Genomic DNA, 16,205 nt, shown 5'->3' with positions numbered 1-16,205 from the left:
CGTACATACCCTCCCTCCCCAGAGTTTTGTGTCCATTGGTTGTACTTATATGCATGTATAAAAGTCCTTCGGTTGATCTCTTATCTCCCCCAGATCTCCCCAACCTCCCCGCTGTAATTTGACAGTCTGCTTGTTGCTTTACTGTCTCTATATCTATCTTTTGGTTCTTCAATTTATAATGTTATCATCCATAAATAAGTGAGGTCATGTGGTGTCTCTCTATCATTGACTGGCTTGTTTCACTCAGCATGATGTTCTCCAATTCCATCCAGGTTGCTGCAAACGATAAGAATTTTTTCTTTTTTATGGCTGTGTAATATTCCATTGTGTAAATGTACCATAGTTTTTGAATCCAATCATCTGCTGATGGGCACCTAAGCTGTTTCCAAATCCTAGCTATTGTAAATTGTGCTGTTATGAACATAGGGATACATATATCCTTTCTGATTGATGTTTCTAGCTTCTTGGGATATATTCCTAGGAGTGGGATTACTGGGTCAAATGGGAGTTCCATTTTCAGTTTTTTGAGGAAGCTCCATACTGTTCTCCACAGTGGTTGCACCAGTCTGCATTCCCACCAGCAATGCATGAGGGTTCCTTTTTCTCTGCAACCTCGCCAACACTTGTCATTTGTTGATTTGTTGATGTTGGCCATTTTGACAGGTTATGTCATTTACTTTTGTTCCAATCTTTATTATTTCCTTTCTGCTTACTCTGGGCTTTTCTTGTTGTTCTTTTTCTAGTTCTTTAAGTTGTAGAATTAAATAGCTTATGATTTTTTTTTTTTTTTTTTTTAAGGTATGCCTGTAGTACTATGATCTTCCCTCTCAGGACTGCTTTTGCTATGTTCCAGAGATTTTGGGTTTAAAAAAATATATTTAGATGCTCCTAAATTGGGTACATATATATTTACCAGGGTTATATCCCCTATTGAACTTATCCCTTTAGTATTATTTAATGACCTTTGTTGTCTCTTGTGATGGCCTTCATTTTGAAGTTTATTTTGTTGGATATGAGTATTGCTAATCCAGGTTGTTGTTGTTTTCTTTTCCATTTCCTTGGAAAACTGTTCTTCATCTTTTCACTCTCATCCTGTGTGTGTCTTTTGTTCTAAGATAGGTCTCTTGTAGACAGCATATAGTTGGGTCATGTTTTTGTATTCATTCAGCTACTGTATACATTTTGATTGGAGCATTTAATTCATTTTCACTTAGGGTTATTATCGATAGGTACTTATTTACCACCATTTTAATTTTGTATAACTATCTCCTCTTCTCATTACAGAAGTTCCTTTATTTTTTATTTTTCTATCTCCTCTTCTCATTACAGCAGTTCCTTTATTTATTTGTTTATTTTTTCACAGGAAGGCCTGTTGTGGCAGCACGGGCCCTCGACCACAGAGAAGCACCAAGTGACCCCAGAGTCCCCTCACCCCAACACCCGGGGCAGAGCCGGGCGCTGGATGGCCCCAGCCATGGGCACAAGTGACAAGTGTCCAGGCCACTGGCAGCACCCCAAGTCTTTGTGCTTTGGTCACAGGGAGCCCCCCACCTGGGACCCCAATGGTGCAGGGACAGGGCCAAGGCCCCTGGGTAGGTGACGAGGCAGATGGATGGACAGTGCCCCAGGAAGCCCCGTCCCTCCTGGTCCTGAGCTGGCTCCACGGCCTCCAACAGCTGCCAGGCAGTGCCGCGCCTGCTCTGGCTGTGTGGAGGGAATGACGCTGACCAGCCCTGAGTCGGGGGAGCTGCCAGCAGTGACGGCTGAGGGCGAGCCCCGGCAGCTGTGGGGGGAGAGGAGGGACAGCTGAGGCCCTGAACCAGGACAGGGCGGGCAGGCAGGCAGGGGAGGGGGCGGCCAGCAGGGGCAGGCCAGCGTCCACTCGGCTACCCTGAGAAGTCGCTCTACATCCCGTCCCAGAGCATGTCCACAGAGAGGCCAGGTGGCCATGGGGCCAGGGGTCTGAAGCCTGCGGTCGGCAGCCAAGCTCACCCTGACCTGCCACAGCCACATGCAGGCGGCACCTGCTCCAGCTCCGGAGCTGGAAGTAGTCCTTCGAGTCCTGATTCTTCTCCGTGAGCGCAGTATGGCAGCTGGGGGCTGGAGCAGGGCGGCGGCCCACCTCTCACAGCAGCAGGAGGCGGGGGCTACGGAGCTGCTGGTACACCTGCAGGAGGCGCTCGGCCTGGCCTGGGAGCTGGCTTCATCCTCTGTGCACAGCCGATCCCGCAGGGCCTGTACCTCCCACAGCAGTGCCTCGTGGTTGGCCTGGATCTGGTGCAAGTCCTGCACGCAGGAGCGGGGCTGGAGCCCCGGGCGGCCTGCTCCACCACCACCCTCTGCATGTGTCCGACGACGGGGTGGTGGGCCCAGCACAGGTTGGCCAGCGAGGAGTTTTCCACCTGGACCTCCACGGCCTGGACGGGCCCCGCCGGGCACAGGCCAGCCACCGCCACCTCCTGGACGATGAGGCGGATCTCGGCGCCGTCTGGGGCCAGGGCCTGGACAGAGGTCAGGGCTCGGGCCCGCACGGCGTCCACGGCAGCGTTCTGGGCCAGCAGCCACTGCACGGTGGCGCAGCACAGGGACACGCCTGAGTCACTGTCCCCCCAGGGAAGCTCTGAGCAACTCTGCCGACACCTGGATGGCGGCCACGGACGGCGGCAGGTACTTGGCATGCAGGGACTCGGGCCCCACCGGCTTGCTGCCTGGCTGCAGCAGGCTCCCAGGAAGGTGCTCACGGGGTCGCCGGGAGGGGGTTAGGGCGCAGGGGGCGGGGCCAGGCCCGGGAAGCGCAGGCCCTGCTGCATGTCCACCGTGTGCTCGCCCAGGGGCAGGCAAATGCCCTCCTGCTCAGGCAGGACTCGGGGAGGGGAGCACCCGTCAAAGGAGGGGTCCCTGAGCGGGTACGAGGGGGCTAGGGCTCCGCCCACGACCCCCCGGAGGCTGAGGAAGAGCACGCAGGACATGGTCATGGGCAGGTCCAGCGCGCTGTCCTCCCTGGGGCCCAGGAGCAGTGTCACCTCCCCCCGCTCGCTGAGGCCCAGCTGGTCCACGGGGACCGTGTAGGTCACGGCCGGGCCGGTGAGGTTGGAGCCCGCGGCCTGGGAGCCGGGCAGCACCTGGACGCACAGGGCCCAGCCACTGTCCAGACGGAAGCCGCTGCTGTTCTCCAGCAGGCATGTGGCCGTCAGCACGTCCCACAGCTCCCAGCAGCTCCAGGCGACGGTGCAGGAGACGGGCCGGGCGCCCTCCTGGCTGGCCAGCAGGGCACAGCTCATGTTCATGGCCTCGTTCAGACATGTCAGGGCCTTGTTGCGTACAGCAGTTCCTTTAGCATTTCTTATAGGGCTGTGTTGTGGTGGTGATAAACTCTAAGCCTTTTTTTTTTTTCCTCTTTTGGTCTGGGAAGCTCTTTATCTCACCAGCTATTTTGAATGATAGCCTTGCTGGATATAATAATCTTGATCTCATATTCTTGCTTTCCATACTTTGAGTACTTCATGCTGTTTCCTTCTGGCCTATATAGTTTTTGATGAGAAATCAGTCAGCCTTATGGGAGCTCCTTTGTAGGTAACAGTTTGCTTTTCTTTTGCTATCTTTAAGATTCTCTCTTTTTGTTTCATTTTTGGCATTTTAATTATGATGTATCTGGGCATGGGCCTGTTTGGGTTCTTGCTTGGGACTCTCTGTGCCTCCTCGACTTACGTGATTTTTTCCTTTATCATGTTAAGAAGTTTTCTGCCATTATATTCAAACACATTCTCTATCCCTTTTTCCTTTCTGCCTTTTCTGGCACACCTGCTATTCTAATATTGTTACATTTCACGTTGTCCCTCAGCTCCCTTAAGCTGTCCTTCTGGTTTTTTTTGTTTTTGTTTTTTTATTTTTGTTTTGTTTTGTTTTTTGGTTCTCTATTTTTTTCAACCCTGTCTTTTAATTCACTGATTATATCTTCAGCTCCCCCAAATCTACTGTGTATTTCTTCCAATGTGTTCTTTATTTGTGCTATCATGCTTTATTTGTTTCCATAGTTATTATATCTTTCTCATGCTATTGAGCATCTTTACCATAATTTTTCTGAACTGTATATCAGATAAATTTCTTATCTACATTTTACTCTGTTATGGATGAACTGTGCATCCCAAAGATATGTTGAAGTCTTAAAACCCTGGTAGCTGCTAATGTGACCTAATTCTTCTAGAGAATTCTCTAATTCTTTCATTTGTAGGTTGTTTTGTTGTCTCCTAATTTTGGCTTCCTATTTGGGTTTGTGACTGCGTATTAGGTAGATCTGCTATAACTCTCAATCTCTGGTGCAGGACAGTGTCAAATGCTGTTTCCGATTAATTAGATCAGGCAGAGACTTAAATCCTCCAGAGATTATCCCTGCCTACAGACTCATGGGACTCTGTCTTGAATTGCCCTCAGGTCATTGTCTTCAGCTGTAGCGAGAGTTGGGTTTTTTTTGTGTGTGTTTTTCCTCACTGTGTGGGGCAATTGCTTCTGCCTGAAGGCTATTATTCTCAGTCTTTTAATGGGTATCAGAAACTCCACACAGTGAGGCAAGGTGTTTTCCAATAGGGTAGGTCAGCTATCTTCCCCCCAGGCAAGGCTGCCTGTGTAGCAATTATCTGCATGAGAAAGATGACCTCCATAGCTGAGGGAATGACTCAGCACAGCAAACCAGGATGTCTGCTTTCCAAGCTCTAACCTGAGAGTTCCCTTTTCTGGCTTTTGCTCTCACAACTCCAGTCCACTCTGTTCTTCCTTGCTGGAACACAAGGCGAGTGACTGCACAGGGAATTTTGTGCATAGGCCCTTTAAGAGGGTGCCTCCATTTCCAGACATCTCTTCCAGGAAGACAGCAACTCTTGTGCTTTTCACAGCTAGATTTTATTTGGGCACTTTTCTCAGTTCTGGTGCTTTCTTCTGGGAGGCCCAGCTTAGGGATGATATCCCAGGGTTCTCAGTGGAAACCCCTTACAGCTAAGATATCCTTCAGAACTGCAGTTGCTGTCTGTGGGAGGCCAGCCAGCCTTTTCTTGTCTCTGCCCTTCCTACCAGTCTCTATGCAGTCATCACTTCCATCCTCAGTTATCAGGTTTCTCTCCAGCAAGTCTTCCATTGATTATTCACGAAGTTTTTCTGCATTTTTGTTGTATCAATAATTCCAGTTTGTTTCTGGGAGCATGTTCACTAGACATCCACTTACTCCTCTGCCATTTTTATTTCCCACAATATATTTTATTTATCTTATTGTCTGACTCTGTTACGGATGAACTGTGCATCCCAAAGATATGTTGAAGTCCTAAATCCCTGGTAACTGCTAATGTGACCTAATTTGAAATAGGGTATTTATAGATGTAACCAAATTAAGATAAAGTCAGCCCTAGCTGGTTTGGCTCAGTGGATATAGTGTCAGCCTATGGACTGAAGGGCCCCAGGTTTGATTCCAGTTAAGTGCACATGCCCAGGTTATGAGCTAGATCCTTGATCCCCAGTTGGGGGGTGGGGAGCATTCAGGAAGCATCAAATTAATGATTCTCTCTCATCATTGATGTTTCTATCTCTCTCTCCCTCTCCCTTATTATATGAAATCAATAAAAAATAGTTAAGAAGAAATCATATTGGATTAGGCTGGGTCCTAATCCAATGACTGGTGTGCCCTTATAACATGAGGGAATTTTGGACACTGACTTACAATGAAAAGGCCTTGTGAAGATGAAGAAAGAGATTTCAGTGATGCATCTATAACCCCAGGAATTTCAACAATTGTCAATAATCATCAGAACCCAGAAAACAGGCCTGGAACAGATCCTCTCTCAGAACCTGCATAAGGACCAATCCTGATTTTAGACTTGTGTCCTCCATATTTGGGAGAGAACAAACTTCCTAGTTTGTGGTAATTTGTTATGGCAGACCTAGGAATGAATACACTTCCTCCATTGGAACATCAGCTTCACAAGGGGCAGAAATTGTTTGGTTTGTTCACTGCTATAACTCTAGCCCCTAAAACAATGCTGGAATATAGCAGGTACTCAATAAATACTGGTTGAATGAATGAGTAAGCTTTGGATATAGAGAGTGTATCAAGTCCATCCCCCTGATCCCAGGCTCATCTCCATCCCACATGGAGGCCCATGTTTGGATCTGGCCTGCTAAAAGACCCTCCAAGCCGTTATTCATCTAACCAAATTTGATTAAGCACCTATTATGTGTAAATTCATTTCTTCCTTCCTTCACCCAAGATATTTACAAATTGAAAACCCACTACTCATCAATTAGTTCCAGTTTCCATTTTTCTTCCAGAATGGGGAGCAAGAGAGAGGCTCCAGGCCTTCTAAATACACATGCCTCTTGATCTGGTAATGTGGGGGTAGGGAGAAAGAGGGGCTAGAAACCAGGAAGGCCTAGCCTGAGAATATAAAGACAGAGAAGCTCAGACTATCTTTAGCACCTGTGTTTCCCTATCTTTTTATTTTATTTTTTATTTTTTAATATATTTTATTAATTTTTTACAGAGAGGAAGGGAGAGATACAGAGAGCTAGAAACGTCGATGAGAGAGAAACATTGACCAGCTGCCTCCTGCACAACCCCCACTGGGGATGTGCCTGCAACCCAGGTACATGCCCTTGACCGGAATCGAACCCGGGACCCTTTAGTCCGCAGACCAATGTTCCACCACTGAGACAAACCGGTTTTGACTGTTTCCCTATCTTTTTAAAAGTCGTTTGCTTTTTAAAAAAATTATTTTTAGAGAAAGGGAGAGAGAAACATCAACGTGAGAAACATTGATCAGTTGCCTCCTGCATACACCTTGACTGGAATCGAATCCACAACCTGGGTATGTGCCCTGAACCTTTTAGTGTATAGGACAACACTCCAACCAACTTAGCCACACTGGCCAAGCCAAATCATTGGCTTTTTTTAAAACTTCATTTTTTTAAAAAAATTTTTTTCCACTTTTTTTTTTATTTAATTGAAACACTTCTAAGTTAAAATCTGTGAAGTTATTTTTTTTTAATATATTTTATTGATTTTTTTTGCCCCCCTCCCTCCCTCCCACACATCTTCTCCCTCCCCAGAGTTTTGTGTCCATTGGTTGTACTTATATGCATGTATAAAAGTCCTTCGGTTGATCTATTATCTCCCCCAGATCTTCCTTCCCTCCCCGCTGTAATTTGACAGTCTACTTGTTGATATACTGTCTCTATATCTATCTTTTGGTTCATCAGTTTATAATGTTCTTTATTATCCACAAATGAGTGAGGTCATGTGGTGTTTCTCTTTTATTGATTGGCTTATTTCACTCAGCATGATGTTCTCCAATTCCATCCAGGTTGCTGCAAATGATGAGAATTCCTTCTTTTTTATGGCAGCATAGTATTCCATTGTGTAGATGTACCATAGTTTTTGGATCCAATCATCTGCTGACGGGCACCTAGGCTGTTTCCAAATTCTGGCTATTGTAGATTGTGCTGCTATGAACATAGGGGTGCATATATCCTTTCTGATTCGTGTTTCTAGTTTCTTGGGATATATTCCTAGAAGTGGGATTACTGGGTCAAATGGGAGTTCCATTTTCAGTTTTTTGAGGAAACTCCACACTGTTCTCCACAGTGGTTGCACCAGTCTGCATTCCCACCAGCAGTGCATGAGGGTTCCTTTTTCTCCGCAACCTCACCAACACTTGTCGTTTGTTGATTTGTTGATGTTGGCCATTCTGACAGGTGTGAGATGGTAACGCATTGTTGTTTTGATTTGCATCTCTCGGACAATTAGTGACTTTGAGCATGTTTTCATGTGCCTTTTGGCCTTCCTTCTGTCTTCTTTTGAAAATGTTCTATTTAGGTCCATTGCCCATTTTTTAATTGGATGATTTATCTTCCTTTTATTTAGTTGTATAAGCTGTTTGTAGATGTTGGAGATTAAACCTTTATCAGTGGTATCATTTGCAAATATGTTCTCCCACACTGTGGGCTTTCTTGTTGTTTTGTTGATGGTTTCTTTTGCTGTAAAAAAGCTTTTTATTTTGATGTAGTCCCATTTGTTTAATTTCTCTTTAGCTTCCATTGCCCTAGGGGTAGTATCAGAGAAGAAGTTCTTTTGGCATACGTCTGAGATTTTGCTGCCTGTGGATGCTTCTAGTATTTTTATGGTTTCCTGTCTGATGTTTAAGTCCTGTATCCATTTTGAGTTTATTTTTGTGAATGGTGTAAGTTGGTGATCTAGTTTCATTCTTTTGCATGTGTCTGTCCAATTTTCCCAACACCATTTATTGAAGAAACTGTCTTGACTCCATTGTATATTCGTGCCTCCTTTGTCAAATATTAATTGAGCATAGTGATTTGGGTTGATATCTGGGTTCTCGATTCGATTCCATTGATCTATATGTCTGTTCTTGTGCCAGTACCAGGGTGTTTTGAGAACAGTGGCTTTGTAATATAGTTTGAAGTCTGGTATTGAGATCCCTCCTACTTTACTCTTCTTTCTCAGGATTGCTATGGCTATTCAGGGTCTTTTATTGTTCCAAATGAACTTTTGGAGAGTTCTTTCTAGGTCGATGAAATATGTCATTGGTATTTTAATGGGGAGTGCATTGAACCTATAGATTGCTTTAGGAAGTATGGACATTTTGATGATGTTGATCCTACCAGTCCATGAACATGGTATGTTCTTCCATGTCCTTACATCTTCCTCTATCTCTTTTTTCAGTGTCGTGTAGTTTTCCGCATATAGGTCCTTTACTTCCTTAGTTAAATTTATTCCTAGGTATCTTAATTTTTTTGGTGCGATGGTAAATGGAATTGCTTTTTTAGTCTCTGTTTCTGCAGTTTCTCTGTTGGTGTATAGAAAAGCCATGGATTTCTCGGCATTAATTTTGTATCCTGCTACATTGCCAAATTCATTTATTAAGTCAATTAGTTTTTTAATGGAGTCTTTTGGGTTTTTTATGTACAATATCATGTCATCTGCAAATAAGGATAACTTTACTTCTTCTTTTCCAATTTGGATGCCTTTTATTTCCTCCTCTTGTCTAATTGCAATGGCTAGTACTTCCAGTACTATGTCAAACAGGAGTGGCGAGAGTGGGCATCCCTGTCTTGTTCCTGTTCTTAGAGGGAATGGTTTTAGTTTTTGCCCATTGAGTATAATGTTGGCTGTGGGTAAAACTTCATTTTTAGATGGTTAACATGGTCACATCCTATATATAATAAAGATATAATATGCAAATTGACCCTCATGCCCTCACAAGATGGCTGCCTATGACCAGGCTGGCAGAGGGGTTAGTGAGGGACAACCAAATGACTGAGCAAGCAGGCTGCGTGGGGCGACCAGTCCTGAAGAGAGATTAGTAAGGGACGACCAGACGACTGAACAAGCAGTCTGCAGAGGGGTTAGTGAGGGATGACCAGATGACTGAACAGCAGGCTGCGTGGGGTGACCAGGCAGGCAGGGGGGGAAAGTGGGGGTGATCAGGTCAGCAGTGGGGACAGTAAGAGGTGACCAGGCCAGGCAGTAAGAGGTGACCAGGGGGGTGCAGTTGGGGGCAATCAGGCCAGCAAGGGGGGGACAGTTAGGGACGACCTAGGGTGCAGGCAGGTGAGCAATTAGGAGCCAGTGGTTCAGGATTGTGAAAGGGATGTCCCCAAGGGGTCCTGATTGAAGAAGGTGCAGGCTGGGCTGCGGGGACCCCCCCATGCATGAATTTCGTGCACTGGGCCTTTAGTATGAATATATGTTGTTACATACACACACACAGACACACACAGTGAAAGTTTCCATTTCCATCCTCTAACTATCCTGCCTCTCCTCTATCACCAGAGTAGAGAACCACCCTGAGTATTTTTCGCCTGTTTCCTTTAAGTTTCTTCATGCAAATAAAGCAAACATGAGTATAGTTCTCAGTGAACCTATTTCATGCTAATGTTTTGTATATACTGTTGTGTACCCTTAAAAATAAAATATACTTTGGAGACCATTCCATGCCAGTATATGGAGATTGATCTTTCTTTATTTCTTTTCTTTCTTTCGTTCTTTCTTTCTTTCTCTTTTTATAGCTGCATAGTTTTTCATTGCATGAATGTACTATAACTTATTTAACCACTCCCCTATTCATGGACATTTAGGTTGTTTTCTACCCTTTGCTATAAGTGTGCTATAGATTAGATTCCCAGAAGGAATCTGCCAGGTCAAAATGGGGATGTTAACTTTGACCTTTTGAAGTTATGATAACGCATATCACTAAGCATAGCAAGAAACACTTATGGAGACTCAGGTGAGTCACTCTACCCTGCACTTGACTTGAATTGTCTCATGTAATCCAAGGTGTTAGGATTGTTACAACCGTTTTTATTGCCCTCAGACATATCTAGTCAGGAGGGAGGAGCAACAGGGTCTGTCTGCTGGTTAATGTGCAGGAAGGTGGGTGACAACAATGCCTCTGGGTCACGTCCCTCCTCTACCATTTGTTAGCTCCCTGAGTTACTCTGAGCAGATGTCTGCACCTCTTTGAGGCTCAGTTTCGGTCTCTGTGCAAAGGGGATATTGCACATGTAAGTGAAGAACCAAAGGAGTGATCAAAGCACATGTAAGTGGGCACATGAAGAGCAACATATGGGAAAAAGGGCCAAACTGGCCCACATGGCACCTTTGTGCCAATTGGAAAAGGAAGCCCATGTCACAGTTACTTTACTTCCCCTTGCAGAAAAGTATTAGAAGGAACATACAAACTTGGATGCAATCTACATAACTACAAGGGCAGCCCTTTCTGAAAACAAAAATGGACAAAAGGAGTGGGTGGATGGGTGGGACTCCCAGTGGAGCACACAGAATCAGCCCTGTTTCTACTTTGCCCAACCCTTTCCCACCCAGCACAGGACCCAACACCCCAAGGTTCAATACTTGCATGCGAAGCCCCTGGATCGTGTTCTGGAAGCAGTACCCAGCTGACCCCACCACCTGTGGGTGGGATCAGGTGATGAGGGTGGGTCCCATGGGACCAGCCTTTCCCCTCATCCTGTCTCCCTTCTCTCCAGACTGGGACCGTACCTTGACCAGTATGGACGTCTTCAAGAAGTGATGGCCACTAATGCCCTGGTCAAAGCAAACCCTTTTATCACCAAGCATAACCTGGGTTGGGGGCGAAAACGAAGGGGTCAACAGGCATGCCCAAAGATCTAGGAACGGTTTAAGGAACCACGAGCTTCCATCAAGTCTACAGCCTGGGTAAATCCTCCTCACCACCTGTCCTCACCGAGAAATACACCGAGTTGCGGTTAATAAGGACCTTGTGCTTCACCACCGCCTCAATGCAGCTGGGGTCGGCCAGCACCACGCCCAGGTCCAGCTGGCTCAGCAGATGGAAGATGTTACCTGCTCGGGGCACAGAAGGGGTTAAGGCCTAGAACCAGACCCGCCCCAGAATGGTGCCCAGGTCCCAGCCACCCCGCTCCCACCACTCCGACTCCACTCAGGCCCTGCCCACAGACCTGGCTCCAGCTCAGACTTGAACGAGTGGCCCCGGGCGGTCAGGAAGATAGAGAAGCTGTAGTTGGTGCCCTTATCCAGGAAGATGCGCTCCGGCAGCTGGTACTCGGCCTTGACGTCGTAGATCTTTTTGTAGTTGGCCATGTCAATATGCACGTTACCCGCACTCTTCCTGTTTCTCGCCAGGTAGTCGTAGTAGTCCTGGAGCGTGGGGGGGCGGGAAGGCAGCACCCTGAGTGCGCAGCCGCACAGGGTGGGGCGGAGTGAGGGGCGGGGTAGCTCCACCGCAGACTCTCTCTACGCACCTGGTCCTGTTTCTTGTTCTTCCACCAACGCCAGGTGGAGTCGTGCACCGGGTCGGCATAAGGCTGCAGAGACCACCAGCACCGTGAGGGAGCGTCCACAGGCAGACGACATTCCCACACCCGCCCCAGCCTCAGTCCCAGCCCAAGCAAAGTATCACCACATCGCCCGCCCTGCACCCACCCGGGGTTAGCGCCGGAAAGCCGTCCCCCAGAGCCCGGCTCCAGCCCGCCCCCGGCCCTGCTCAGCCTCCGACAGGCTGCTCCGCTCCGTCCCCCTCCGCGGCTTCTTCCCGCTCCGCAGACGCCGCCTTCTGGTCTCCGCAGCTCCGTCTCCAAGCCCTGGGGATAGCCTGCCCAGGCGCCCACCTTGTCGTACTTGGAGTGCAGCCAGAGCAGGTAGTAGACGAGGCCCTGATAGATGGCGAGAGAGTTCTCGGTGTGGAAGCCTGAGGGCTCCAGCACCCGCGGCGGCTGCGCCCGGTAGCGCTCCCGGCGCGTGAAGATCTTCTGGTCGGGCAGGTCCCGCAGGCGCATCACCGTGAAGGGGCAGAGGTTGGTGAAGGAGAGCTTCGGCTTAGTGCTGCGCGGTGGTAGCGGGGGTGGCCGCTTACTTTTCTGTGCCCCGCGCCCCAAGAGCCTCCACAGGCTGTTTGCCACCCCTGCACTGCAGACTCCCCAAATCCAATCCAGTCCTGCTCTTCCTCTCAGCCTCAAACCAGTCTTGGATCTCATCCTAGACTCTCCTCTTCCTAAGAGTCCTTCCACCTCCCCCTTTCTCCTTCCCTTCCCTCCATCCCCGGGCTCCTCGACAGGTGACCAGAGGGTTATTATTAAACTCAGTAAAATCGGACCAGGCAGTCCCTCCCCTCAATCCCAGCATAGCATTCCAGCGCCCTCAAGATGAAGTTCTTCCCTATGACCACTGGCTCACCTTGTCTGCCCTGCCGCCACCACGGCACTCTGTCTGTACTACACTTTCTCTCAGTTCTCAAAAACTCAATCTCCTTTCCTTCTCAGAGCCTTTGAACATAGGATTCCCCCTGTTTGGAACGACGTCCTCCATCTTATTACCTGGCTAATCCTGCCGCACAGCTCACAGCTCATGCACATCTTTCTCTTTGAAGCCCTCTCTGGTGCTCCCTCCCTTCCTGTCTGGGTTAAACCGCTTCTTTGAGCTTCCATTCACCCTGACCTCCCACATCAGAGCACTAAGGCTGTTAGGTGGGGATGGTTTGGTCTCCCTCCAACCCTCTGTGGAATGGGAGCTTTGTGTGGGGCTCTCTTACTACTGCATCCAGCGTCTTCTCACCTTTGATGCTGCAAGGATAGGTGGCTATTGAGCTGCTGGTACATCAGAAGTTGCTCCACAGGCACAAGCCTCTTGATGAGTTGGCCCTGCTGGTTGTTTACAAGGTACACCAGCTGCAGTGGAAAGGAGCTAGTGTCAGCCGCCCTTCTACACACACACACACACCCGTCTCTCCATAGCCCCTTACTGGCACCTGGTACAGATGGTTGTCTTCATAGAAGAGGGTGACCATGGTCTCGTTGGAGGCATAGAGAGAGGACTGCTGCATCACCTGGAGGCTGACGTGCACATCCCAGCCCATGGATGGGAACAACTTGTACACACGATAGCTGCCCTCCAGGAGGTACCAGATCTGGAGGTGCAACAGCTGTATGTGTGAGGGCAATGGGGACTCTGACCCCTCCCCCCTCACCCCTTTACTCTACCAAGTGTGATGGCCCCATTCCTTGAGGGGTGAGGCTTGGGAGCTCACCTCCAGCTGGAATCAGGTGAGCTCACACCCCTTCTTTCTGTAGAGCCACCTCTCTACTTCCCAGAACCCACCATTTCTGCTTCCAGCTTCCACTCACCATGTTTTCTTTGGTGTTTCTTCTGCTATAGTTTCTATTACTTGCAACTTAAGCCTTCCTAATACATATACTTTCTAATGTAGGGGTGTTGAACTCAATCAGAGAAGGGGCCAAAATCTAAAATCCAGCCTAAATCGCGGGCCGAATGGTTTACTGAACAGTCATAAACTGACAATGTCATAAACTGACAGCGGAGTGCAGTGATGACAGCGCGGTGCGGGCCACATTGCAAGGCCTGGCGGGCTGGATTTGGCCCGCGGGCCTTGTGTTTGACACATGTGCTCTAATGGATGGGGTTCCTAGGGCTGAGCTTTCCTTTTTTCTTCTCACTCTCCAGGGTCTCAATTTCACTTTGGCCTTAATTTCCCATCTCTGCACTGATGCCCAGCCCCCATGCCCCGAGTACATTTGACTCTAGACCTCACCTCCTCCTGAACCTCAGCTTCCAGGATGTCCCCCATCTCTGTGGCCTCTTCTGTGTGGCCATTCTTAACACACATACACATACCCCTTCTCTGAATATCCACAGGTGATTTCCCCTGCTGCAGCCTGACCACTCTCAACTGTCCCTGTCTGGGGACGACTCTATCTTACCCAACTGACCTGACACCCCATGAGGGCAAGGCCCAGGGCTGACTCGGTTGCCACTGTGCCCCAGCTCTGGGCCAGGCATCCAGTAAGTGCTGCATGTTTATGAAAGGTACACCTGCGTGATGAAATAAATGAGGGCACCCTCTGGAAATCAGATCACATCACTCAGCACAGGTCTCTCACTCTGCTGAGGAACTTTGGAAGACACTTAGCCTCTTTGAACTCCAGTGTTCTCAGCTGTAAATGGAGTTTCTGCTGCCCTTCCCCACCACCCTTAGGGTGTTCCTTCTCCTTGACCCCTTTACGCTGGCAGGGGGAAAGGGAGACCTCTGGGCTTTGGGGTGGGCAGAGAGGAAGTGGGGAGAGAAGCAGGCAGCCCACCTCCTCGGTCTCTGTGACAATAGCTATTTCTCCATGGAATGAGTTGACCATGTACTTGATGGACAGCTCCTTGGGGAAGTCCGCCAGGTAAATGAAGTTTTCATTGTCATAGCTGCAGGGGTAGAGATGGAAGCTAGGAACACTCAGGCAAGGCCCCTGGAAGATATGTTTTCCCCAGTCCAAGCTAAAAATAACACAAGAGCTGTTTTCTCACTTCTTGGCTAGTTTTAAGAGAACATGAAAAGGGCCGAGACCGGTTTGGCTCAATGGATAGAGCGTCGGCTTGGGGACTGAAGGGTCCCGGGTTCGATTCCGGTCAAGGGCATGTACCTTGGTTGTGGGCATATCCCCAGTAGGGGGTATGCAAGAGGCAGCTGATCGATGACTCTCTCTCATCGATGTTTCTAACTCTCTATCTCTCTCCCTTCCTCTCTGTACAAAAAAATCAATAAAATATATTTAAAAAAAAAAAAAAGAGAGAGAACATGAAAAGGAAACCTGGGATTTCAGCTTGTGCCCCCAATTCCAAACCCTCTGGGGGGCCTGTCCATCTGTGAACAGGAGGATTCGGTCAACCTGGCATGTTGCCAACCACCCATGGAGTTGACTCAGGGGCTCCTAGGTTCCTGAGGGGTGAAAAGTGCCCTAACCTTCCCCAGACAATGCTTTCTATTGCTCACATAGGTTGGGATCTCACATGAAGGCTCTCCTAGTTCCCCCCATTCTAGCCCTCACCTCCCCAGCCTGTGTTTTCCCCATTACAGTCCTCATAATGTCAGGACTTAGGCAAACTGAAAGCTTGGTGACTTTGGAAAGGACCCCCACCTTGTGGGGTTGGGGAAGCAGAATATGCCCCTACCTCTGCAGGAGGAAGTTACCCCAGATGAACAGTATGTTGTTAAATGAGTTGTAGGACATGCCCTTGGGCACCATCGGGAAGTTGGTGTATGACTCTGTCCCGAGGATCATCAGGAACTCCAGGCCTCGAGCTGGCCAGGGCAGAGGTAGAGTGGACACAGCAGTGAGGCGGGATCCCTCCTGGCTCCCACCCACCTTTGAGGCCCCCTCCACCTTCCCCTCCTACCCTCAGGTATGAATTCCGGGATGGTGTAGAGAATGGACAGGTGATCACTGACTACAGGTGAAGAGAACACAGCAAAATCTCCTGAGGCCTTGAGCTTTCAAAAACCTGAAACTAGGCAAGTCATTAGCTTCCCGATTCCTCCCCAAAACCCTACAATGGCTTCCCCTTCGGGCCTCTTGGCCCTTACTGTTTCTTCACATGAATTCTAAGAAGGCACTGCCTCTGAAAGACACATCCAGTCAGGGCACAGGACTTGTCTCCTGTAGCTCCTTGACAGGGGAGTGCAGTGCACAGCCTATTCAGCTGCACATGGCACCCTATTCTCAGTCCAGGTGAAATAAAACCAAACCTCCTTCCTGTGAGCCACAGGCCCTTCCTTATCTGGCTTCTGCTTATGACTTCATCTCCCTCCTTTCCCTTACCTGCTCTGTTCTAGTCACACTGACTTTCTCTCAGTTCCTCCAACCCACCA

General features: G+C 48.5%; 1 protein-coding gene and 1 pseudogene across 2 annotated transcripts in view; both read right to left on the bottom strand.

The window, feature by feature from the left end:
* The window catches only part of CATSPERG (cation channel sperm associated auxiliary subunit gamma), a gene marked incomplete at its 3' end in the record, with an annotated part of 53,374 nt that overhangs the window by 10,284 nt on the left and 26,885 nt on the right, over positions 1-16,205 (bottom strand). The window contains 11 exon segments of the mRNA XM_084906876.1: positions 10,910-10,966; positions 11,057-11,137; positions 11,262-11,380; positions 11,497-11,695; positions 11,800-11,862; positions 12,166-12,379; positions 13,109-13,221; positions 13,302-13,460; positions 14,650-14,761; positions 15,509-15,638; positions 15,734-15,784. Of these exon segments, the coding sequence (XP_084763002.1) occupies positions 10,910-10,966; positions 11,057-11,137; positions 11,262-11,380; positions 11,497-11,695; positions 11,800-11,862; positions 12,166-12,379; positions 13,109-13,221; positions 13,302-13,460; positions 14,650-14,761; positions 15,509-15,638; positions 15,734-15,784 (1,298 nt within the window).
* LOC311633781 (Fanconi anemia core complex-associated protein 100-like) lies at positions 1,680-6,145 on the bottom strand (annotated as a pseudogene). The gene is made up of 2 exons: positions 6,134-6,145; positions 1,680-3,374 (listed from the first exon to the last, which is right to left on the bottom strand). The product of its transcript is annotated as a Fanconi anemia core complex-associated protein 100-like (transcript).

This window comes from Pipistrellus hanaki (assembly GCF_964339955.1).
Source record: "Pipistrellus hanaki genome assembly, chromosome: 15".
Taxonomy (NCBI): domain Eukaryota; kingdom Metazoa; phylum Chordata; class Mammalia; order Chiroptera; family Vespertilionidae; genus Pipistrellus; species Pipistrellus hanaki.
The sequence above is the reverse complement of the archived record's forward strand: the minus strand, read 5'-3'. Positions and strand labels throughout refer to the sequence as shown.